At 40.6% G+C, this 19,680-nt stretch overlaps 1 protein-coding gene across 6 annotated transcripts in view; it reads left to right on the forward strand.

Annotated features, from left to right (window-relative positions):
• Positions 1–428: 428 nt before the first annotated feature.
• Positions 429–19,680, forward strand: part of DYM (dymeclin) — a 208,122-nt gene continuing 188,870 nt past the window's right edge. For 4 of the 6 annotated variants that reach the window (XM_030258723.4, XM_032744488.3, XM_041711453.2 and 1 more), the window contains exons 1-2: positions 444–581; positions 11,550–11,727. In XM_030258723.4, the coding sequence (XP_030114583.1) occupies positions 11,588–11,727 (140 nt within the window). In that variant the 5' untranslated portion in view covers positions 444–581; positions 11,550–11,587. Of the gene's footprint in view, positions 582–11,549; positions 11,728–19,680 lie in introns of all 6 variants that reach the window. The other 2 variants (XM_030258725.4, XM_002194292.7) reach the window with 2 other exon arrangements.

Consider the following 19,680-nt stretch of genomic DNA (forward strand, 5'->3'; position numbering starts at 1 on the left):
GCCCCATCCAACCTGGCCTGGGACACTCCCAGGGATCCAGGGACAGCCACAGCTGCTCTGGGCACCCTGTGCCAGGACTTCCCCACCCTCACAGCCAGCAATTCCTAATTCCCAATATCCCATCTGTCCCTGCCCTCTGGCACTGGGAGCCATTCCCTGTGTGCTGTCCCTGCCTGCCTTGTCCCCAGTCCCTCTGCAGCTCTCCTGGAGCCCCTTGAGGCCCTGGCAGGGGCTCTGAGCTCTCCCTGGAGCTTCTCTTGTGCAGGTGAACAGCCCTGAGCACAGGGGCAGAGGGGCAGAACCCCCCTGCCCTGCTGCCCACGCTGGGGGATCAGCCCAGGGCAGGGGAATTGTCATGGCCGCCCCGCCCGCCAGGAACTACAACTCCCATGATGCCCTGCGCGCCGCCCCGCGCGGGCTTCGCGCACGCGCAGTGGGGCCGCGCCGGCGACGTGGAGGCGGGCGGGGACCGTGAGGGGCCGTGAGGGGACCCGGGAGCGGCGCGGGCCGAGGCACCCCGGCACCGACCGCCACCGGCCGCCACCGACCCTGCCACCCTCCTGCGACCCAGGACACGGACGGTAAGCGCGGCCTCGGCGGTGCATTCGAGGGGCATGGGCGACGGGTGGACCCGGCGGCCGCCGGCTCCCAAAGGGGCCCCCGAGATCCCCCGGTTGCCCCGACGTCACCGTCCCCTCGTGGCGCGGGCCTGTGTCGCGATAGATGGAGCGATGCCTTGCGTAATTCGACACCGGCGCTACAGAGAGTTGCCGGCCCCCGCCGTGTCCCCGCCCGGGCTGGGGCATCTCCCTCACGGGGCTCCCGGGCTGTACCTGTCTCCCTTCGGGATCCAGGGATCGATCCCGCACTGGGTCCCATGGATGTCCTTGTGTCCCTTAGGGATCCAGGGATCCCTGCCAGCGTTCCCAGAATGTGCCTCTGTCCCTTTACCAGACCTTGAGTGCTCTCTTACAGGGATCCTGCGATTCCTCAGGGTTCCTAGAATATCCCTGTGTCCCTTTAAATGCGCTCAGGACTGGAAAGACAGAGATTTAAACCTGTATTTTTCTTATGTACTCTTAATGATATTTATTGTTCATGGCTAAGTGGTAAGTCGATTTATTTTTCCGTCTGGCTCTTGAGAAGCAGAGGCTTTTCTATTCCTCTGCAGCATCTCAGATCTCCTGGGGCTCACTCTGCCTTCTCCTACCACACTGTATTCACACTTATAAATGATCATATTTATCAAAAGTGAGGGATATTATAGTTTAAAATTGAATTGGTATCTCACCTTAGTCCCCAGGCTTTGCATTTCCTCATATGCCTTCACTGTTTGTTTATTTATTTATTCTTTTTAATCTCCTGTGCTGGAGAGCTCAGGGAGTTCATGGGCCCATAATCTAATTTTTTCCCTCTCCTGTGCCGAGGGATAACGTGCTGGGCTGCAGTTCTAATCATTGTGGGTATTTGCAGAAGTAACTAAGCTGTTGATATTTCCATTTCGGATCACTTTTGGAGTGCAGGGGAGTGGAAAGAGGCTCCCGGGTGGCTGAGTCCGGTGTCCCAGTGCAGGGTTGTGTAATCCCACATTGTGTCAATTCCCAACTGACAGAAGTTTGAGGTGCTCCAGCTGGGTCGACTAGAAAATTGCCATTTCTCCCTAGGTTGCCAGGAGCTTGGGAGGGCCTCCTGCTGTCATTTCCATGGGCTGTTTTCTGTTTCCACTGCTGCTGCATCAGCAGAGGCCCGTGGACAGCGCGGGGAATGATGGACCCAGCTCAGCACTGTCACCTGGCTGGAGCATCCCTCAGCTCCTCTTCCTGCAGTCCCATGCCGATGTTTTACTAGCAGAGCTTCTAATCCATCATATTTCCTGCTAAACCAGTAAAAAAAAGTACTTGTAGCAAATTACTGCTAAACTGAGATGGATCTGGTGCTTCCTCCCAATGATTTTTACAGATTAAGAGGAAGATTTGGAGATCACGGAATCCCAGATTGGTGTGGGTGGGAAAAAACATTAAGGATCATCCTGTTCCATCCCCTGCCATGGGCAGGGACTCCTTCCCCTGTTCCAGATTGTTCCAAGCCCTGTCCAGCCTGGCCTTGGACACTTCCAGGGATCCAGGGGCAGCCACAGCTTCTCTGGCCACCCTGGGCCAGGACTTCCCCACCCTCACAGCCAGGAATTCCTTCCAATATCTAATCCAAATCTGCCCTCTGGCATTTTCTGACATGCTGTGTTTTTAAGACCTTAAGATGTTTTTAACATGCTGGTGACCGACAAAGTCACAAAAAGCAATAAATCCTGTTTGGTGTCTTCTGAACTGATGCCACACTAGATGATCAGTGATTTTAACAGTATTTTTCGAAGTGTTTTCTCTAGAGTGGAAAGTCTGTTGCATCTTGAAGTAATCCCACACCCTGGCAAGTATAACTGAATTTGCAGGAGATCCTGAAGATAGGTGATATAAATCATGGTGTGTAATATAGTGTAAAATTATTACATATACAGAGAAGATTTTTCTTTCTGCCTAACATCATTTTTTATGCTGTAGTAAGACCTTCAGCTGTGAGAAGATTCAGAAGCAGAGACGAATAATTCTGTTGCAAAAATAGGGTTAATGCCCAAACTGTGGAAGAGCACAGAAACCAAAATAGTTATATAAGCTTTTACATATAGCAAAATATACCAATATTGAAACAAATAGGCCTTTCAATGAACATCTGAGCATCTCTTTGAAGCTTAAATGGTGTTAGAATTATCTTCTTGAAACATCACTTTGGCCTTTAGGCAGATGTTACTTATGTCTTAGAATGAAATAGGGGGGAAATACTTGTGTGTAGCAGTAATCTTAGCATCCCTTCCATAGAGAAGCTACTTGATTTACTAAATCAATCTATGTTTAGTCTGACTTGTGTCATATCCAACCCACCTGTCCATTTCAATTATGGTAAAAACAATGAATTACTGTAGATTGATTTTTTAGGTAGGTATTATACTGAGGTTTTTTTTTTTGTTGTTTGTTTTTTGTTTTTTATAAAAGCAGAGGAAAGGGACAAAGTCATCAAAGCATTGTCATATTGAACAAAATTTCCAGCACTATAATCTATCATAGATTATCAGGGAGTAGGTGTAAAACTGTTTTTGAAAACCATTGCTGTATTTGTGGTAATAAAAGTTTCTTTTTGGCCACTGGAAGATGTCAAGAAGGATGTCAAACCAGCAGTGTTGGTTCTGATGTGCTCTCTGTTCTTAATCTGTGAAGGCAGCTCTCAGTATGGGTTGTGTGCATTCTTGATTTGTCTTTATTTTTAAGCTCCATATCCCTTTGATATTCTTGTTTAAAGTTCAGTTTGTTGTTCACATTTTATAGTTCCAGCACACCTGTCCTGGCTGGGAGCAGGAATCTTACTGGTGAGAGCAAACAAAACCTGTACAGAAATACCTGCCCACTGCAGAGAGTGGAGATAATATTTGAATTTTCACTCCTTGAAACTTTTGAAAAATGCGTTACTTCCCTGTAATAGTTTTGTAACAGGTGTTTTACACAGAAATTACAAGGTGTGCTTGACCCAGCCTTCTTCCCTTCTCACAGTGTTTACTAATTGGATTAAAGAATTTATTTCAGCGTGTACTCCAAAAAACAGTAGCTGTGTTTGAGTGCTGACCTTTTCTTGGGGTGTTGGAATGTAAGAGTAAGGATAGAGGTACCTTTCTTCATAATTAAATTTTTTCATAATTGCCTCCACACAACCTCTCCTCCCCTCTGTGACAGGATGTTTTTGTAAAACTGATGCTGTCATTCTGCTCTCAGATTGGTAGGCTTGGTGCAGTATTTATTTCCTAACTTATTACGTAGGAATTTAAACAGAAAAGTGATCTTTATAGTTTTTGTAGCTTTAAATTTTGTTAACTCTTGTTAAATTGTATATATAGAGAGGCTTTTGAACCTTCAGGGAGATTTGGCCTCCAGTATTATGTTTTAGTATGGGAATGTAAGTGCCTGCACTAAAAATGAACAAAATTAAGGAGTCTCTAATTGATCTTGTGGGATTTTGTATTAATGGACTAGAGATACGTTTTGTTGCATAAATTGCTTTCTTTGTAAATTGGACAAAGAAGTCCTTAAAGGCTCTAAATGCTTATTTACCTGTAAAAGTTGAATAGGAGCTCTCTGAACTTCTCAACAGGAAGGCGTTTCACATGCAGGATTCAGCAAAAGTTTCCTCACGAGGTTTGGCCCGTACCTGCTGCCCTGCCCTGACAGAATGTGGTGACTGAGGGGATAGAGGACAAAAAGCTTCATATAGTTTAGCTGTGTCACTAATGGGTGTGTGCTAACAGAAAGGCCAATACGTGTTAGGTGGAAATATGATAATTTTGGGGTCTAGTTTGCCACAAGCCTGTATTTGCTTATTGGTGTTCAAGGCTATAATGTAAATTTTTAATATTTTTAGAGCACTCTGTATTAGCGTTTTCTGTTATGAAGTGAAAGGTTGGAATGGCATTTCTGCATAAATTATTTTTGATCTCTTGTAACTTTAGAGAAAAGCAACTTGAGCAAGGTGTTTTTATTCTCCTGTGCTTCAGTAGATCCAGTTCAGGACCTGGATTTGAAGGCGGCCTGTGAACGTGACTAGTAGTTCACTCAAAGTATGGTATTCTGAGATTAGTAAGTGGGCATCTGCTTATATAAAATTATTAGATTTGGTGATCAGAAATTAGTAGAGTGGATCACCAATAACCTGGTGGTTAGAGATTATAGAGTGTATGAAAATGTGTTAGTTTTCTGAGATAGTGCTGAGAAATATGATTAGTATATCTCAGTCTCATTTATAGGATTTAGGTTTTCATTTTTCTGTCATCTTCTTTTAGAATACTTTATTAAAGTGTGACAAACTGTGTAGGGTGAGCTGTCAAAGACAATAGCATCCCTTGTTGAGCAGTTTGGGGAAGCACCACAACATCTGGGCTCACTCCATCTGAATTCTTCTGCTTGAAATAGTCTGCCTCACCATGAAGGTTATGAGAAATCCCTTCTTCAGCTGTGAGTAGAACAACTGTCCCGTAGGTGGGGCATGAAGGAAGCAGATTGTGCTCTTCAGAATTAGGCTTTTATTGATGACTTACTCCCACGAAAGTGTTGTGGAAAAGGAACTGGAGCAGAAAACACAGCATCATCACTCATTTTTTCAGCTGCTTGCCTTCTCTGTGAGAGACCTTCTTTGCCTGCAGTAAATCTATTGAGTTTGATCACTTCTGCTACATTCAAGACTTTTCAGGCTTCAGTGGAACCCAGAAGGACCATTCTGAAGTCACTTCACTGCTCTTCGATTCAGGTCCTTGCTGTGGAAGGGGAAGGCACTAGAACAGAGCAGGAGAACCGAAAGAGATGCTGTTTGTTCATCCAGCTGAGTAAACAGTGAGCAAGTCAGATAATTTATGTTGAGAGCTGCTTAAAGACCTTAAGATGTTTTTTTTTTTTTTTTTTTTTTGTATTGTTCTTGTTCTTAGGCATTGTGGGGACCACTTCATAATTCTGTTGCATTTCTTACTGCCATCCAAAAATGTTTCTGTCCTGATGTGGTGAGCTTTACAGGACGACACTTTGGTGAATAGTTAGTGTGCTGGGCTACTGCAAAGCTAGGTTAGAGGGTTGTATCATGATCCCTGACAGCAGCCATCAAACTTGGCAGTGTCTGAAAAATAGTGGAGAAACAGAGGGTTATTAAAATAGCTATGAGAGATGGTGTTGGTACCCCAGCTGCAAAGATAGACCCCGTCAGGGTCAACCAGGTTCACTAAAAGAGCACTTACTTTGTGTTTTTCACAAAAGCAGCTTGCCTGTCTGCTACTTCTCATAAAACTGTGTTTTTTGTGGTTTTGGTGGGGTTTTTCCTGGGGGGAAGGGGATTTGGTATGTGTCTGAACAGTTTCAGCATGCAAAAGTAAAAGGTGTGAGTAAAGGGAACTGAAGAAAGGAGTGGTTGCCAAAAAGGCAGTGGAAAAGGGGAGGGAAATTACAGATCAATGTAAAGTGAGCAGAAACAGTCTTCCCTGCTTAACTCATTAACTTTAAAACAGTAGGAAGCTTTTCTAATTGGTCATGGAGGATGTGCTTATTCCATTCTGAAATCTCTCAGGCTGCTTGGTTGTGGCTAACTGGTTTATCAGAGAAGGTGAATTTTTAATAGTGGTTTGATACTGTTTGAAGATTGCTAAGCGTTAATAGCTGGAATAGTCTGACTCATTAACATGCATTAAAAACAAAGGCTATTTCAATGCTCTTTTCTGATTTAAAATGGCAAAAATTCCTAAAGTCTGAGGATTGTAAAGATTTTTTTTTTTCCTGAAGATCCCTTTTACTGGCATGAATTGTTATTACCAGGTATTTCTGCATCATTAGTTTTGCTTAAAAAAATCTTACCAATTTAATTAGTAAAACTAAATTTCTTAAAATTTTGGACCTTTTTGTATGAAAATTAGTGAGTGATCTCCGAGTATGAATGAAGTATTTGCATTACTGCTTTTTGTCTTTGTAGAAAGATAGAATCTCATTTCTTGGTTTTTTTTTTTTTTAAGACTTTTTAACAGCACCAAAACTTCCCCAGAACAATTCCCCGAGCAGCACAGATAAATAAACACTTAACGTGCTGGAAAGCTGCAAAGTTGCTCAGAGAAATTGTGGAAGTGTTCTGGCCAGGTTGGATGAGGCTTGGAGCAACCTGGCATAGTGGAAGATGTCGTTGCCCATGGAAGGGGTGGAATGGGATGGCCTTTAAAGGTCCCTCCCAAAAGAAACCATTCTGTGAATCTGTGAAATATTACTGTAACATGAGTGAGTAATCAGAATTAAAATATATTGTGCGGACAGTAAAATCCAAATATTGGAGTTAAACAATACATACTGTTAATCTAATTTATGTGTTTTCTGTTGTATGGAGAATTATGTGTAAGTATGTTGCAGTAGTCTCATGCCTCTGTGGCAAGATTTAGCTTAGGATTTTGTGGGATGTGTTAATGTCTCATGGGTGAAAGATGGTCTGAAACCTGCTGTTCTTGGATACAAATAGGAATCAGCCAAAAACCTCAGTGCAGTGCTTTGGTAATACTGAATGAGCAGTGTTACATCTCATATTCTCATCTTTATAGTGATTGTGGCTCCTTTGCTTGGAAAGAAAACAATGTTCATTTGCTTTAGTTCATAAAGCTGCAAACTATGAAGGTAACCAAAGTCCTGCTATGTATAGAAATTAGATTTTTGTTAGGTTTTAAAATGTTTTCAGTATTTTTATGTAGTTGTGTTGAAGACTCAATCTAGTGACCAGATCTCAGATGACATTGTAAAATCATGTGCATGACCATCTCAAATTCTTACACTTCAAAGCAGTAATTTAAAAAAAATTCCACAGCTATATGTAATTATATTATTCAAGATGTCTACAGACTAAGCCAGATGATCATGGCAAGTGTAGTTTTGGCGAGCAGTTGGCTGTACTAGACAGATAAAATTCCAGTATTAGCGATTAAGTTGTGAGACCAGTAAGAGATATAATCCTGAAAGGAGCTCTGACTACTTGTGTAAACTTTTAAAAATAGAAGATATATAAAAGATTACAAATTTTTCCCAAGTTCAACAGTACATATCTGTACCTTGAGTTACATTTAGGAGCTCATACATGGTACCTATCTACTGCTGAATTGCTTTTAACTTTCTTTCAGAGGAAAAATTATAGTCTTGTAAGCCTTGTTATAATTAATATTGAAATCTTTTAGAAGAAACAGTAAACTTGGGATTTATACCTACCCCTAGCAGTTTGAGACTGGAATGAGTCCTGATGTGCAAAAAGATTCCCTTGTGTTGCTCTAAAACCTCTACTGCTGCATCATGGAGCCGAGTTCTGGGACCAAACAGATGCTGGATTTAATAGAGAATGACACTTGCAGACCAGGCTATGATTCTTTGTGGGTGTAATAACACTGAGTTAAACTAAATGAGTAGCTAATAAGTTGTGTCTGGTTTTTGGTTTGTCTTTTTTTTTCCAGGGGTTGGGGTGGCAATTAAGTAGATTAGCTTTTTGCAAAATCTTATTTTAATGAACCATGCATTTATTTATTTAGCATATTTCAAGGAAAACAAAAACAGATTTCATTGATAATTTACTGCTAGAGTAAGGACTGAACTTCCTGGAGTGAAAGGGAATTTCCTGTGGTTTGCTGTTTGTTGGGGCTGTCCCACTTCAGCATGTGAGGAAGCAGAAGCTGTTTAACCTTGTTTCTTGCAGTTTCTTTGGGATCCCCTGGAGCAGCCTTTCTGTGCAGTGGGGGCTGTTAGGAAATTCAAGTGCAGGAAAAATCATGGATAAATAAATAAATGTTTTAAATACTGCTTAAATCATACTGTTGTAAATCTGTTCCAAGTACTGATGAACCTTTTGTATTTTCCAGTGACTTGAACCTCTCCTGTCTTAACCAGCATGCAGGCACAGAGGCAGTGCCTCTTAATCAAAAGCAGTGTGGACATTTAAGTAATTACATGTTTTATTTGAGTGATCTTTCCAGCTAAAGGCTGAAATGAAATTTCTAAAAGAAATATTTGATAGCATGTTTGAAAATGATTTAAGGTGGTGACTGCCATTTCATTTAATATTATTTAGTGGCAGCTGAATTGGAAATGTGTTTGAGATCATGACTAGCATGTAATCAGCTAAGTTAAAGCATTGGGGTTAATGTGTTATTATTATTAAAGTGCCTGGAAATAAAGTATTGGGGTTTTTTTCCTATTTAAATTATTTTTAGACATTTTTCTAGGATATTCATGAACTCTGAAGAAGAGACTTGTTTTCTGGGTCACCTGATGGCTGGAGTTCCTCAGAAATGTCTTGGTTATGTCAGACTGTGGGAACTGAAGGTGCTCAGGCTGCATCATGAAGTCATTGCACAGCACTTCATCAAGTTTTGGGATAACGCAAGTTCCTGATGGAAGGGGTCAGCTTTGTGTGTCTGTTAGTGTAGTCATCTACAGGAAGGATCAGTAGAACTTGCTGAGATTTTTACTTCAGAGGGGTGTAGTGAGTGTAATCTACTTAGGAGAGGAAAGAAACCACCTGGGCTGTAAGAGAGAAAATACATGTGTTTGTTTGATTGCTCCAAGAGTTTTTGGCTCTTGAATGAGTAGAAGTCAAAGCTTGCCAAGTCTCCTTATCTACAGACTACTGTCATGTATTTAAAGCTCAAGCAAACAGGATTATTTTGATATTTGGATGGCTTTATTTCATTTAGAGGAGAAAATAATCATCCAGTGCCTTATTTTTCTGTTGCTGTGCGGAAGGCTCGTGGAATGAAAAATGTTCTCTGCACTTTGGAGGGAGCCAGCTGGGCATTAGGGCAGGAGGGCTCACAAGGGGCTCCACAGCTGTCATGTTGCTTTGACACTTACTCTGAAAACAGACAATAAAATTTTGCTAAGACTTGCTGTTAAAGCCCTCTTTGTTTTGGGTTTTGTCTTAATGGTATTGAACCTGCTGGCATGCCAAAGGAGAAATCTGGAAAGCAAGCATGACTCCTTTTCAAGAATTAGCTTGAAACCTGTTCCAGTTGCTGTCATATTTCTGGGAAAGTGGTTTAAATCTGGGGGGCTTTGGGAGCTGCAGTGGTCTGTAAGAGTAGCTTGTAAATAGAGAATTGGGTGACTCATTTTAGGAGAACAGGCTAAGGGTTTTGGGTGCTGCCAGTGCTCTGGCATGGAGAACTCAAAGAGTTCCAGGTGAAGGTGGAGGCATTTGAAGGCAGGGCTCCAGCTGCCTCTTGCTTCTCTTCACCGTTAGTTGTTTGTCTTGGAGCAAGTGAGCTGGAAAACATGAGCAGAGAATGGGAACTTGAAGCAGACAAGAGACTAGACTTGTTTTTTTCTCCAAGAAATAAAGGTTTAAATGTAGGGCCTTTAAGTAATTTGAAGGCACAGGGATGGGACTTGTGTCAAAAAATAGGTCCAGGGCCAACAGCATCACTGTTGGCTTTTGCAGTAGTTGAACATGTTGCAAACATGTCAGGTTGGATGAGGCTTGGAGCCAGCTGGTCCACTTCAAGGTGTCCCTGCCTGTAGAGTCTCCAAAAAATAAAACTTATAAAATAATCACCAATTTTTTTTTTTTTTTTAGGATTTCATATTTTAAAGACCTCTTTATTACTTAATATATTTTATATTCTCCTGTATGACTGTGCTGGCGGTTTGTTGTTTCTGACATATTTGGGTACTTTGCAGTCGCTCTAAATCTCAATTATTAATTCTTCAGAGAATTTCCACAATGGCTGCTAATTTTGCAGCTTTTTGTTGCATCTTCTGTTTGTTTTAATAACCTTTCTTCCTATTTACACAGTTCTTTATTAATATTAATTGCTCTTAGAAGTGTCTTTTCTGGAAGTCGTTGCTTCTGTGAAGTTGATGAGTTTATAAGAGTATCACTGTAGTTGTGATTCTTGTATCTGATATCTTGTATCTCACACTTCGCATCTGAATCTTTGTAGAAACCAAGGGAAAAGTTGCTCTGGGTAGTAGCTTACATCTTCTGATACAGCTGTGCCTGTTCTTACATCTTAGGCCAGCTCGGGAGTGCGTATTTAGGTTACAGTAAGTGTTGCACAACACTTTTATCTTGACTGCTACGCCTTTTTTCATACAAACTTTTAAACCAGTCAGTCACGGTTATTTTGTCTCAAAAGGTAGAAGTTTGGGATCATACCTGGCACGGAGTTGATGGCATTGTGGTGTTTTTCTTAGTTAATTAAATTCTTTATAAGGATGAGAAGCAGCATGAAGAATTTAAAGCTTCTGATGCTTCATACAGATCAAGTACAACACATATAGTAAAGTTTGGAGTGCAAGCTTCTGCGGTGTTCCATCAAAAAACAGTTGTATTTCTGATATGTTCATTTTATGGCTTTCTCCCGTTGAAGTAGTTGCCTGGAAGGAATCATGTTATTTTACAGAGGTCAGGAGATTAATGTATGGTCAATAGTACCTTTGCTACTTGATAAAAGTGTGACAAGAGCTGTGCTTACTCTGGAAAGGCAGGAACTTTAAAGGTGTAAATTGTTGGTGGCATGCAGGAATTAGCTGCATTTTTACAGAAGTAATAATTTTCTATCTGTGCATGTTCAGTTTGAAAACATATGGCTGAATAGTATGTCAGCTTGACACCCTCATTAAAATTGTGAATTCTGTGTAGTTTTTCCCACTGCTAGCAGCCTTGTCACTGATATAACTGAGAAGCAGTGTTTTTGCTGAGTATAATTTATTAAAATATAAGTGAGACGATGACTGAAGGAATAGCACAAAAACTTTTATCTTTCTTGACCAAAGATGTTATAGTCCAAAGTTTGTTGAAAGGAAATCTTTCTAATATATTCCTATGTGCCTGATTCCTACATCTCAGTAATTTTTCAAGGAGGTGATCAAAAGCTTTACTGGTGGATAACTCAGGGTCTGCATGTTCCTTATTTGTGCAAAAGAGTTAAAATATTTCTTTCTTCTTTTTTTCCTTCAAAGAAATGAAAATTTAGAAAAACATCCGCCAAATAAAGAAGATGGGAGCAAATAGCAGCAGCATCAGTGAGCTTCCAGAAAATGAGTATTTACAGAAACTGTCAGGATCAGAGCCCATCTCTGAGAATGACCCGTTCTGGAATCAGCTTCTGTCTTTTAGCTTCACCACTCCAACAAACAGGTAAGAGGGTGTTGAAGAGCTGGCTTTGATAATATGTTCATAGAAGTGACCAGTCTGAAAGCAAATGAGTGGTTATGTTAATTATTCGTGTTTTAGGTAGCAGAGGAATAAATGCCTGTGTAAAATAGGCTGTTGTTTCTAAGTTTGGAAGCGTTTTCCACCACCTCTTCCATTCCTGTGGGTTTCTTTCTTCTTCATAATAGCTGTAATTGCTATTCATTCTCCTGGTAGAGATCAGAAATAGGGTCTGTAGTGTTGGAAACCTTTTTTCCTTGTTGTTTTAGGAAGCTTTCTTTTCATTTATTATAGCCTTTGGGTGGACTGGATTTGCTGAAGATTCCAATATTTGATGTTTCCTCTCAATTTAAAGTCAAATATATTTATTGCAGGATTTAATTGGAAGTTAGCTTTTGAGTTGCTTAATTGGTATGGCTTTTTTTTCACCCTCTTTGCATCTTGAAAAGAAATTTGGTGTGTATTGTCATAAAAATATTTACTAAATACCTAAAATACAATTTAGAGTCAATTGTACTTATTGCAGGATTTAATTGGAAGTTAGCTTTTGAGTTGCTTAATCTGTATGGCTTTTTTTTTCACCCTCTTTGCATCTTGAAAAGAAATTTGGTGTGTATTTTCATAAAAATATTTACTAAATACCTAAAATACAAGCTTTGAATGCCTTTTCTTTCTAGAAAGTGGTGTGGGTATAAGTAAAATCAGTATTTTTTAGAGGCTCCATAGCACATCTCCAGAAGTAGAGAATTTAAGTTCTTGTAACTTCTATTAACCCATTCCATTGCTAAATTCCTTGGCCTGTGTGTTGATTATCAGTCTTACAAGAACAATCTGATATTAATACCTTCAGGTGTTACTTAAACTATTTTTACAGTTTTCAGCATAAAACTGGTGCTTCTCGTTAAGTGAAAATTTAGGCAACTAGAAAATGGAAATGGAAAATGGTTAAGCTAAATAACTGGGAAGCATTTACCAGGTGCTATTTTGTAAAGAGTGAGGAGGAGGAGGTATTTTGGCTTCTTCCTGGAGAGAATACCTAGAGATTAGGAAGAAAGGGAGAGTGTTGTGGAGGGCTGTAAAGCTGGTAAAGGGCAGTAGAGAATTGGGAATGTGCGAGCAGTTGTGTTTCCTCTAAGATCCCTCAAGACAAGAATTATTTACAGCCTACCCATGACTAATAAGACTGACAGTATTCTAAGAACTTATATTATACTCTGTTGTTTGGATTAATAATAATTCCATATAAAATCCCACCAATTTATTTCGGTTGTTCTATTTTCCTTCGTTCCCCCATGAAAGTTAAGGAGTTTTTGTTAGCTTGTTTTGCATGTTTTTTATGCCTGTTTAATGGAATTCAGATTCAGTACAGAGTAAATTTGCTAAAAAAAAACCCCAAATCAACAAAGCAAAAACATAACCAAACAAAAAAACCTCAAGCAAAAAAATAATTAAAAAGACAAGCAGTACAATGAAATGATCCAAATGCAGGTTGAAAGCTTTAATTAGCTGAACACCAGATGGTGCTCTTGCCTGGGAGCTAGAGAAGAAATATTTTTAGAGACATCTTTTCTGCAGCTTACTATTGGAAGGAAACAGAAATTTCCCATTCAGATGCATCTACCTGAGAGAACCATTGACAAGTGAAATCGGACTATGTTGGCTGCACAGCACCCTCAGCATTTGTCTGTATCAGATAACCTTGCCTGCAGGAATGGAACAATGGAGGTCAATGTCAATTTCTGAGATTGAAATCTTCCAAATTACCAAGTTAGCTCTTTTTTTTAATGAGGCTTAAGTGCCAGGAGCAAGATGCTTGTTTGTAATTTGTGGAAGGGAGCCAGTTTTCACCTGTGGTACAGGACAGAGTTTTGCAGTTTTCGTCTCTTTTTAATTCACTTCTTCTGTTTTTCTGTTGTGAAACTAGTGACTGTTAACAAGTGTTTTTGGGAGCTGTATAAGTGTTTTATGTTGTTTTTTTCTGGAGACAGTCGGTGATACTTCAGAGTAAAAGATGTATTTCCTGAAGTTTTTGCAAAGATGGGACTGACGTGATCCCCAGAGAGAAGAGGGCTGTCTTCTCTGGGTGCTTCTCTGGACATAATTCTGTTCTGCATATGTCAGTACCATAGGGCAGGAGGCAGAGAAAAGCATTAGAAAAGAACGTGATAGAAAACTTCATGTTGGTAGGAAAACAATCAGCCAAACCCAAATTATCCAAGCAAAAACCAGCAAAGTGGGGAAGTGGTGGGGCTGGAGTAGATTTACTCCTTTCACAGATGCCCCACAAATTTCCCTTGTCAAGAAGCATTGACCATAGCAAGGAAACAGTATCTGCAGCGAAGGATTCCAAGGGAAATCTGAATCAGTGTGTGTAAGAAAGTTCGTGGGATTTTTAACGCTTTTCCGTGTATGCTTTTTCTGGTTAGGAACTTATGACTAGTGAGTTGCTTTACAGAAGCTGTTCCAAGTTAGTCCAGATACAGTAGATCCCAGGTGTCAAACAGAGCTGGATCTTCTGTGAACAGTAATCTTTGTGCCTTGGCTTGAGAGATGGGAAATACTGTTTTGTTACTTTGAGAAACATGAAGACATGATACCAGATCTTAAAATAGCACCACTTTCTGTGCTCTGCTGTCTTCATTTTCTTAATGCTTTGTGTGTCTTGGCACTTTGAATTTCTTTATTTGTCCTTGTTTTGCTTTCCTCTCTTTCTCTGTTCAGTTTGGTTGATCTCTTCCTCCTTTTATCCATGTCTCATCTTCATAGTCCTCTTCTTTGTTTTTTGTTTTTTTTTTTTTCTGACCTCTACCCAAACTGAATGTGTTAATCTCTCTTTTTCTGGTTCCATGGGAAATTGTTTAGCCTTGCTCATTCCTCAGCCATGCATTCTTTACTAGGTTTTATTTTTTCAGTCCCGTTGACCTTTTGGTCCGTGTCTGTAAAGAACACAAGGTAGTTTTCTGTATGGGATAGTTTGTTTCTGTATGGGAAAGTTTGCCAAATACCAGTGCTTCCGACTGCAATGTTGCTGTATCTCTGTCAGCAACATTGATGCAAGATGCTCTTGCCCTTGCACTATCTCTTCCAGTGTTTATATTGTTCGTCTGTAGGTTTAATTAAGAGCTAATCTATCTGGAAAACACTGCAGAAGTGTATATTTTTTCAGCCAAGGTAATTCCCTACAGTGATTCATAGCATGGCCCCACAAAACAATTCTGGCATGATGAGGGATTGATTTTTTGGGGCACACCAGCCTATTGAGCTAAAAAGTGGGATTGCTTAAACCTGCATCATCCAAAAATGAACAGGAGAGTGTGGTTGAAGCAGAGCTGGTTATGAGGAGCGAATATTCTGCCTTTCTGGGCTGCTTGTTCTTCCTCTGATACTTTTGATTTTCTTAACAATTAGGCAAATATTGAGAGGGACTATCAGCTGTCAGTAATCGGAAATGAGCTGATGGTGAATCTCTGCTTGCTGCTTGTGACTCCCCTGGCATGAGTGAATAGTAACAGCCAGAGCCAGCCTGGGCACCTGGCATGTGAAGAAGACCACCAAGGCCTCTCACCGTCTCAGAGTGGGAGCAGATGAGTGATACAAACATAAGGGACAGTCCAAGGAACAGCTCCCAGCAGTTTAGTTTTAGGTTGCCTCATGCTTTTCACTGTCAAAAGTTTGTTGCGGTATCATTTTCTGTAAAGCAGATCATGCGTGCTGAGCAGGTACCGTTGAAGTGTCTACTGAGACATTTCTGGTTTCAGCCATTAGGAAGTACTTGCTACTCTAATTTCACACTCCTGCATGTTCATGGTATTTTTTTTCCTTCACGGAAAGGAAGGAAAATTATTTGTTGCACAGAATGGACTTGTGGGACCTGAATTAAAATTGTATAAATCTGCCACTTCTATACTTTAGGTGACTACCCTATCAATCCAATAGTGTTTGGTTATTGGAAAAATTAAATACAGCTTTTCTGGATGATTTTTTTAGTTACTGTCAGGATTAAGAGCTATGAGGTTTGCTTTGGAGTGTTAGCTCTCAGTCTAGGCAGACTTTGTGTTTGTCTGACTTTTCTGTGATTTGCTACCAAGAATGCAACCTCCTCCTTAGTGGTGGTATTAGTTACAATTATTTTCTGATGGAAAACTTAAAGTTAACTAAAGCAGAACTTGCTGAAAATCATGTGCTTAATATTTACTGTTCTGCTTTGTTCCTTCCCCAGAGTTATTAATGAGTTGGCAGTTCAAGAATAATGTGCATGGGCCTTTAATGGAAAGACATAAAGATGGGAAGCTTTTATGTTGCCTTAACATGGTACATTTTTTTTTAAACGGTACAATAAATCATATGCTGCCTTATATTCTTTGATGTCTGTCCTCCAACTAGTCCATTAAAATCAGCATTCCCACAGTATGAGTTTAGTAAATGGGCTGGTTCTTCTGTTTTGTGTTCAATGGCAAAGGAAAAAAGCCTTACTATGAGGAAAAAAACTGTCAGGAAAGCTGCTTGTTTTGTTTTTCCCCCCTCCTTTTTAGAAGGGTACTTGTCTGCTTTGGTTTGTGTCTTTTTCTTACCATACTAAGTGTGAGTATGTTTATATTTGCAGCTTTTAGACAGAATGCTTTCTCTTGTTGTGTGGAGATACTTTAAGAGAAGCCACTGCAACTTTGAAACATCTTCTATTGTGGTGCTGTTAAAAGAAAAGTGGATAAACCCACATTCTTCAAAATTGGCTGCTGTTAGGAAACGACCTTCACTGTCTTGAAAATTATGGTTTTGCTGAAGACTGATTGTTAGTAGATTTAAAGTAAGGCTGAATTGAACCATTTAAAAATAATCCCATTTTTAATGCCACTGTTTTGGGTTTTTTTTCCCCTTTTTCTTTTTTTCCCCTTCCTTTTCTTTTTGGAAGTAATGTTTTTTACAAAAACATCCTGCTGAGTGCAGGATCCTGTTTTTGAGTTGTAAGAAGCCAGAAATAAAAATCTGCAGTCAATGAAAGTGATGAAATTTTATTGATTAATAGACTGCTCAATTTGCCGTTCTTTCCCATCTCTACTGAAAAGAGGTTTTCTTACAGAAAACTAACTTCCTGATGAAGAAACTCTTTGGACTACTGCCCATGTCTAGAGCAGTTTTTAGTGACAATTGGCGTGCAATACATGGTGTTAAGATGTTAAAGAAAATAATCACTGCCACTGTAAAACCTCTCCAGTTTGGATACCTTTAAAATAAGCAACGACAAACCGATATGCTGTAAACATGGCTGTGCTGTCAAGGAAGCAAATTTCACTATTATTCATTTCAATTTTATTGAAGTGTGTGGATTTAGCCTCTATGTAAAAGAAAAGCAAATAAAATAATTTCTTTTATTAAGTAATTCGAAAATGCTGGCCATCAGATCACAAGTTGAAGGAGGAATGCCTGTGAAGCCTGAATTTTTTCCTTAAGTATGTGGGAAGCGACCATGCACCTCAGAAATTTGCTTGTATCCAAGTGAGCCAGTAAAATCAGTATGGTTAAGAATATTCCGTTTTGAATCTATTCTGTTTGCCCCATATGTTCACAGCCTGTTTGAATCTCCACATCAGGTGGTACCTTTTGTTAGTTTCTCAGAAAACTGTAGAACTGGTGAATATGTAAATATGTACTGCTCTGTGGAAGTGAGCTGGTTCAGTGCAGGTAGTGCCACTTGAAGTCCATGTGCAAACTCACCTAGGTCACTGTGATCATGCTGTTAAAGGCCCGTGGCTTGAAGCTGGTGTCACAGAAGCCCAGAACAGTTTGAATTGGAAGGGATCTTAAAAATCATCCATTCCACACCCCTGCCATGGGCAAGGACACCTTCCACTATCCCAGGCTGCTCCAAGTCCTGTCCAACCTGGCCTTGGACACTTCCATGGATGGTGCAGCCACAGGTGCTCTGGGCACCCTGTGCAAGGGCCCTCACACCCTCAGAGTTTGTTCCATATGCATGTGACTGTTTTCCATAGAAGTGTCTTGTCCAGGGCAGAGCTTCCAGGACATTAGTGGAGTTTCTGGGTTTCTCCTGCTGATGCTCAGCAGAGCCATCAAGCAGCAGGCTGAGTTGACTTTTCATACTCACTGCCTGTTCGTTATGAGCAACAGATAATCTGTTTCACGTTGCGAATATACCAAATGGTTCTCATAGAGCAGCAAATATTTTGCCCTCTGTCCTTAACAAATCTGTCCTTTACTTTTATGTGTTCTAACCCATGTCACCAAGTGCCACACCCACATGGCTTTTAAATCCCTCCTATGATGGCAACTTCACCACTGCCCAGGGCAGCTTTGCCAGAGCTGGACAGCCTTTCCATGAAGGAATTTTCCCCAGTATCCACCCTGAGCCTCCCCTGGCCCAGCCTAAGGCCGTTCCCTCTCCTCCTGTCCCTGTTCCTGGAGCAGAGCTGTCCCCCCTGGCTGTCCCCTCCTGTCAGGAGCTGTGCAGAGCCACAAGGTCCCCCCTGAGCCTCCTTTTCTCCAGGCTCAGCCCCTTCCCAGCTCCCTCAGACGCTTTCATCAGACTTGTGATCCAGACATGTATTTAACAGATATTTGACAGCAAGGCAGTCCATATTCCTTAGGTGAGAGTTCCAATTCAGAGAGAATTGGAGCTTTTATTTGTGATCAGTGCAGTGAAGGAGCTTCACTTTATCAGTCCTTGCTCTTGTTAGAGCTGAAATACAATTCAAGTACTTATTAGCAATGTTCTCTGTGGCTTAATGAAAGGACAGATGTTTCAGTTTTGAGTTTCCATTTTTACATTCATTCATTAACCAGATGTCATTTCCACAGGGACTGTAGAGAAAAGTCGGTACCACAGTTGGTTGTACCATTTCTGTTGTGCCACCTTGTGAATCTTGGCTCTGGCATCTTCAACCCAAATCTTAATGTAATTTACCTTCTGTCTCTTCACTGCACAAGAAAATACCCGGACAGCTTTTTCCATGTCTCTCAGTTCTCTTTCCTGCCCAATCAAAGGAAAGAAAGTCACTGCTAAGTTTGGCCCAAGGTACTCAGGAATGAGCTGCTATTTTTTTGTACCCCTTCACGGTATTGTCTCCATGAGTCCATCCTTGGGGATGTATTTCACTGGTGTGTGTCTATTGGGGTGGTATTTCTGCTGCAATTCCCCCTCACTAGGTGTTTCATTTGAGTGAACTGAAATTTTGTCGTAGCTGTTGCCTAGTCTTGAGTGTGGCAAAAATTCACTTTTGTGTTCTTCTTGTATGAATAAGAGGCTGTAGTTAATTTTTAAGCGTTAAACTTCATTTTAGTACCAAAAAAAATTACTGGAGTGTTAAAAGCTTTGCTGAAGATCTGAAAGCCTTGCTTGCTTTGCCACTGGTTTTGATCCTGGCAACTTGTAGAAATGAAACAGCTCTGTGGAAGTTTTTTGAGGACTTTGTGTGGGTTTTAATGGCTCAAAAGAGAAGAAAAAAAATCTGTAAGAATGCTATACTTTGAAACCTAACCTTAGAAATTAGGGAGAAAATGAACCATAATTCACAGCTGAATGTCTGCATTTAGGATTTAAATCCTGGAGTAATTACAGTAACCACTCTGACTGTGTCCCCAGGATCTTTGGATAGTGGGAGGGGTCATGTTGTGTTGGATTATGATTTTTCAGTACCTAAAACTCTCTACTGAGTTGTTGTCCATTGTAATATTCACCCTCCCTGCCTGCCAGGTCTTGGGAAGGAATAAATCCTGATGACAAACAGCCAGCTGGGCAAGTTTAGAAGTTTTTGTTTTTTTAAAAAGTGTAAGGTCACACAGACCTAGAAAACTGTGTTTTTCGTAGTTGCTGGTGGCGTGCTGGTGGTTCTTGCTCAATACCATTTGTTTTTAATTACTCTGCATGTTTGTAGTGCTGGAACAAGAGGCCACCTTTGAGACCAGGCCTAATGTTTCTAAAGT

Source organism: Taeniopygia guttata, chromosome Z (assembly GCF_048771995.1).
Source record: "Taeniopygia guttata chromosome Z, bTaeGut7.mat, whole genome shotgun sequence".
NCBI lineage: Eukaryota > Metazoa > Chordata > Aves > Passeriformes > Estrildidae > Taeniopygia > Taeniopygia guttata.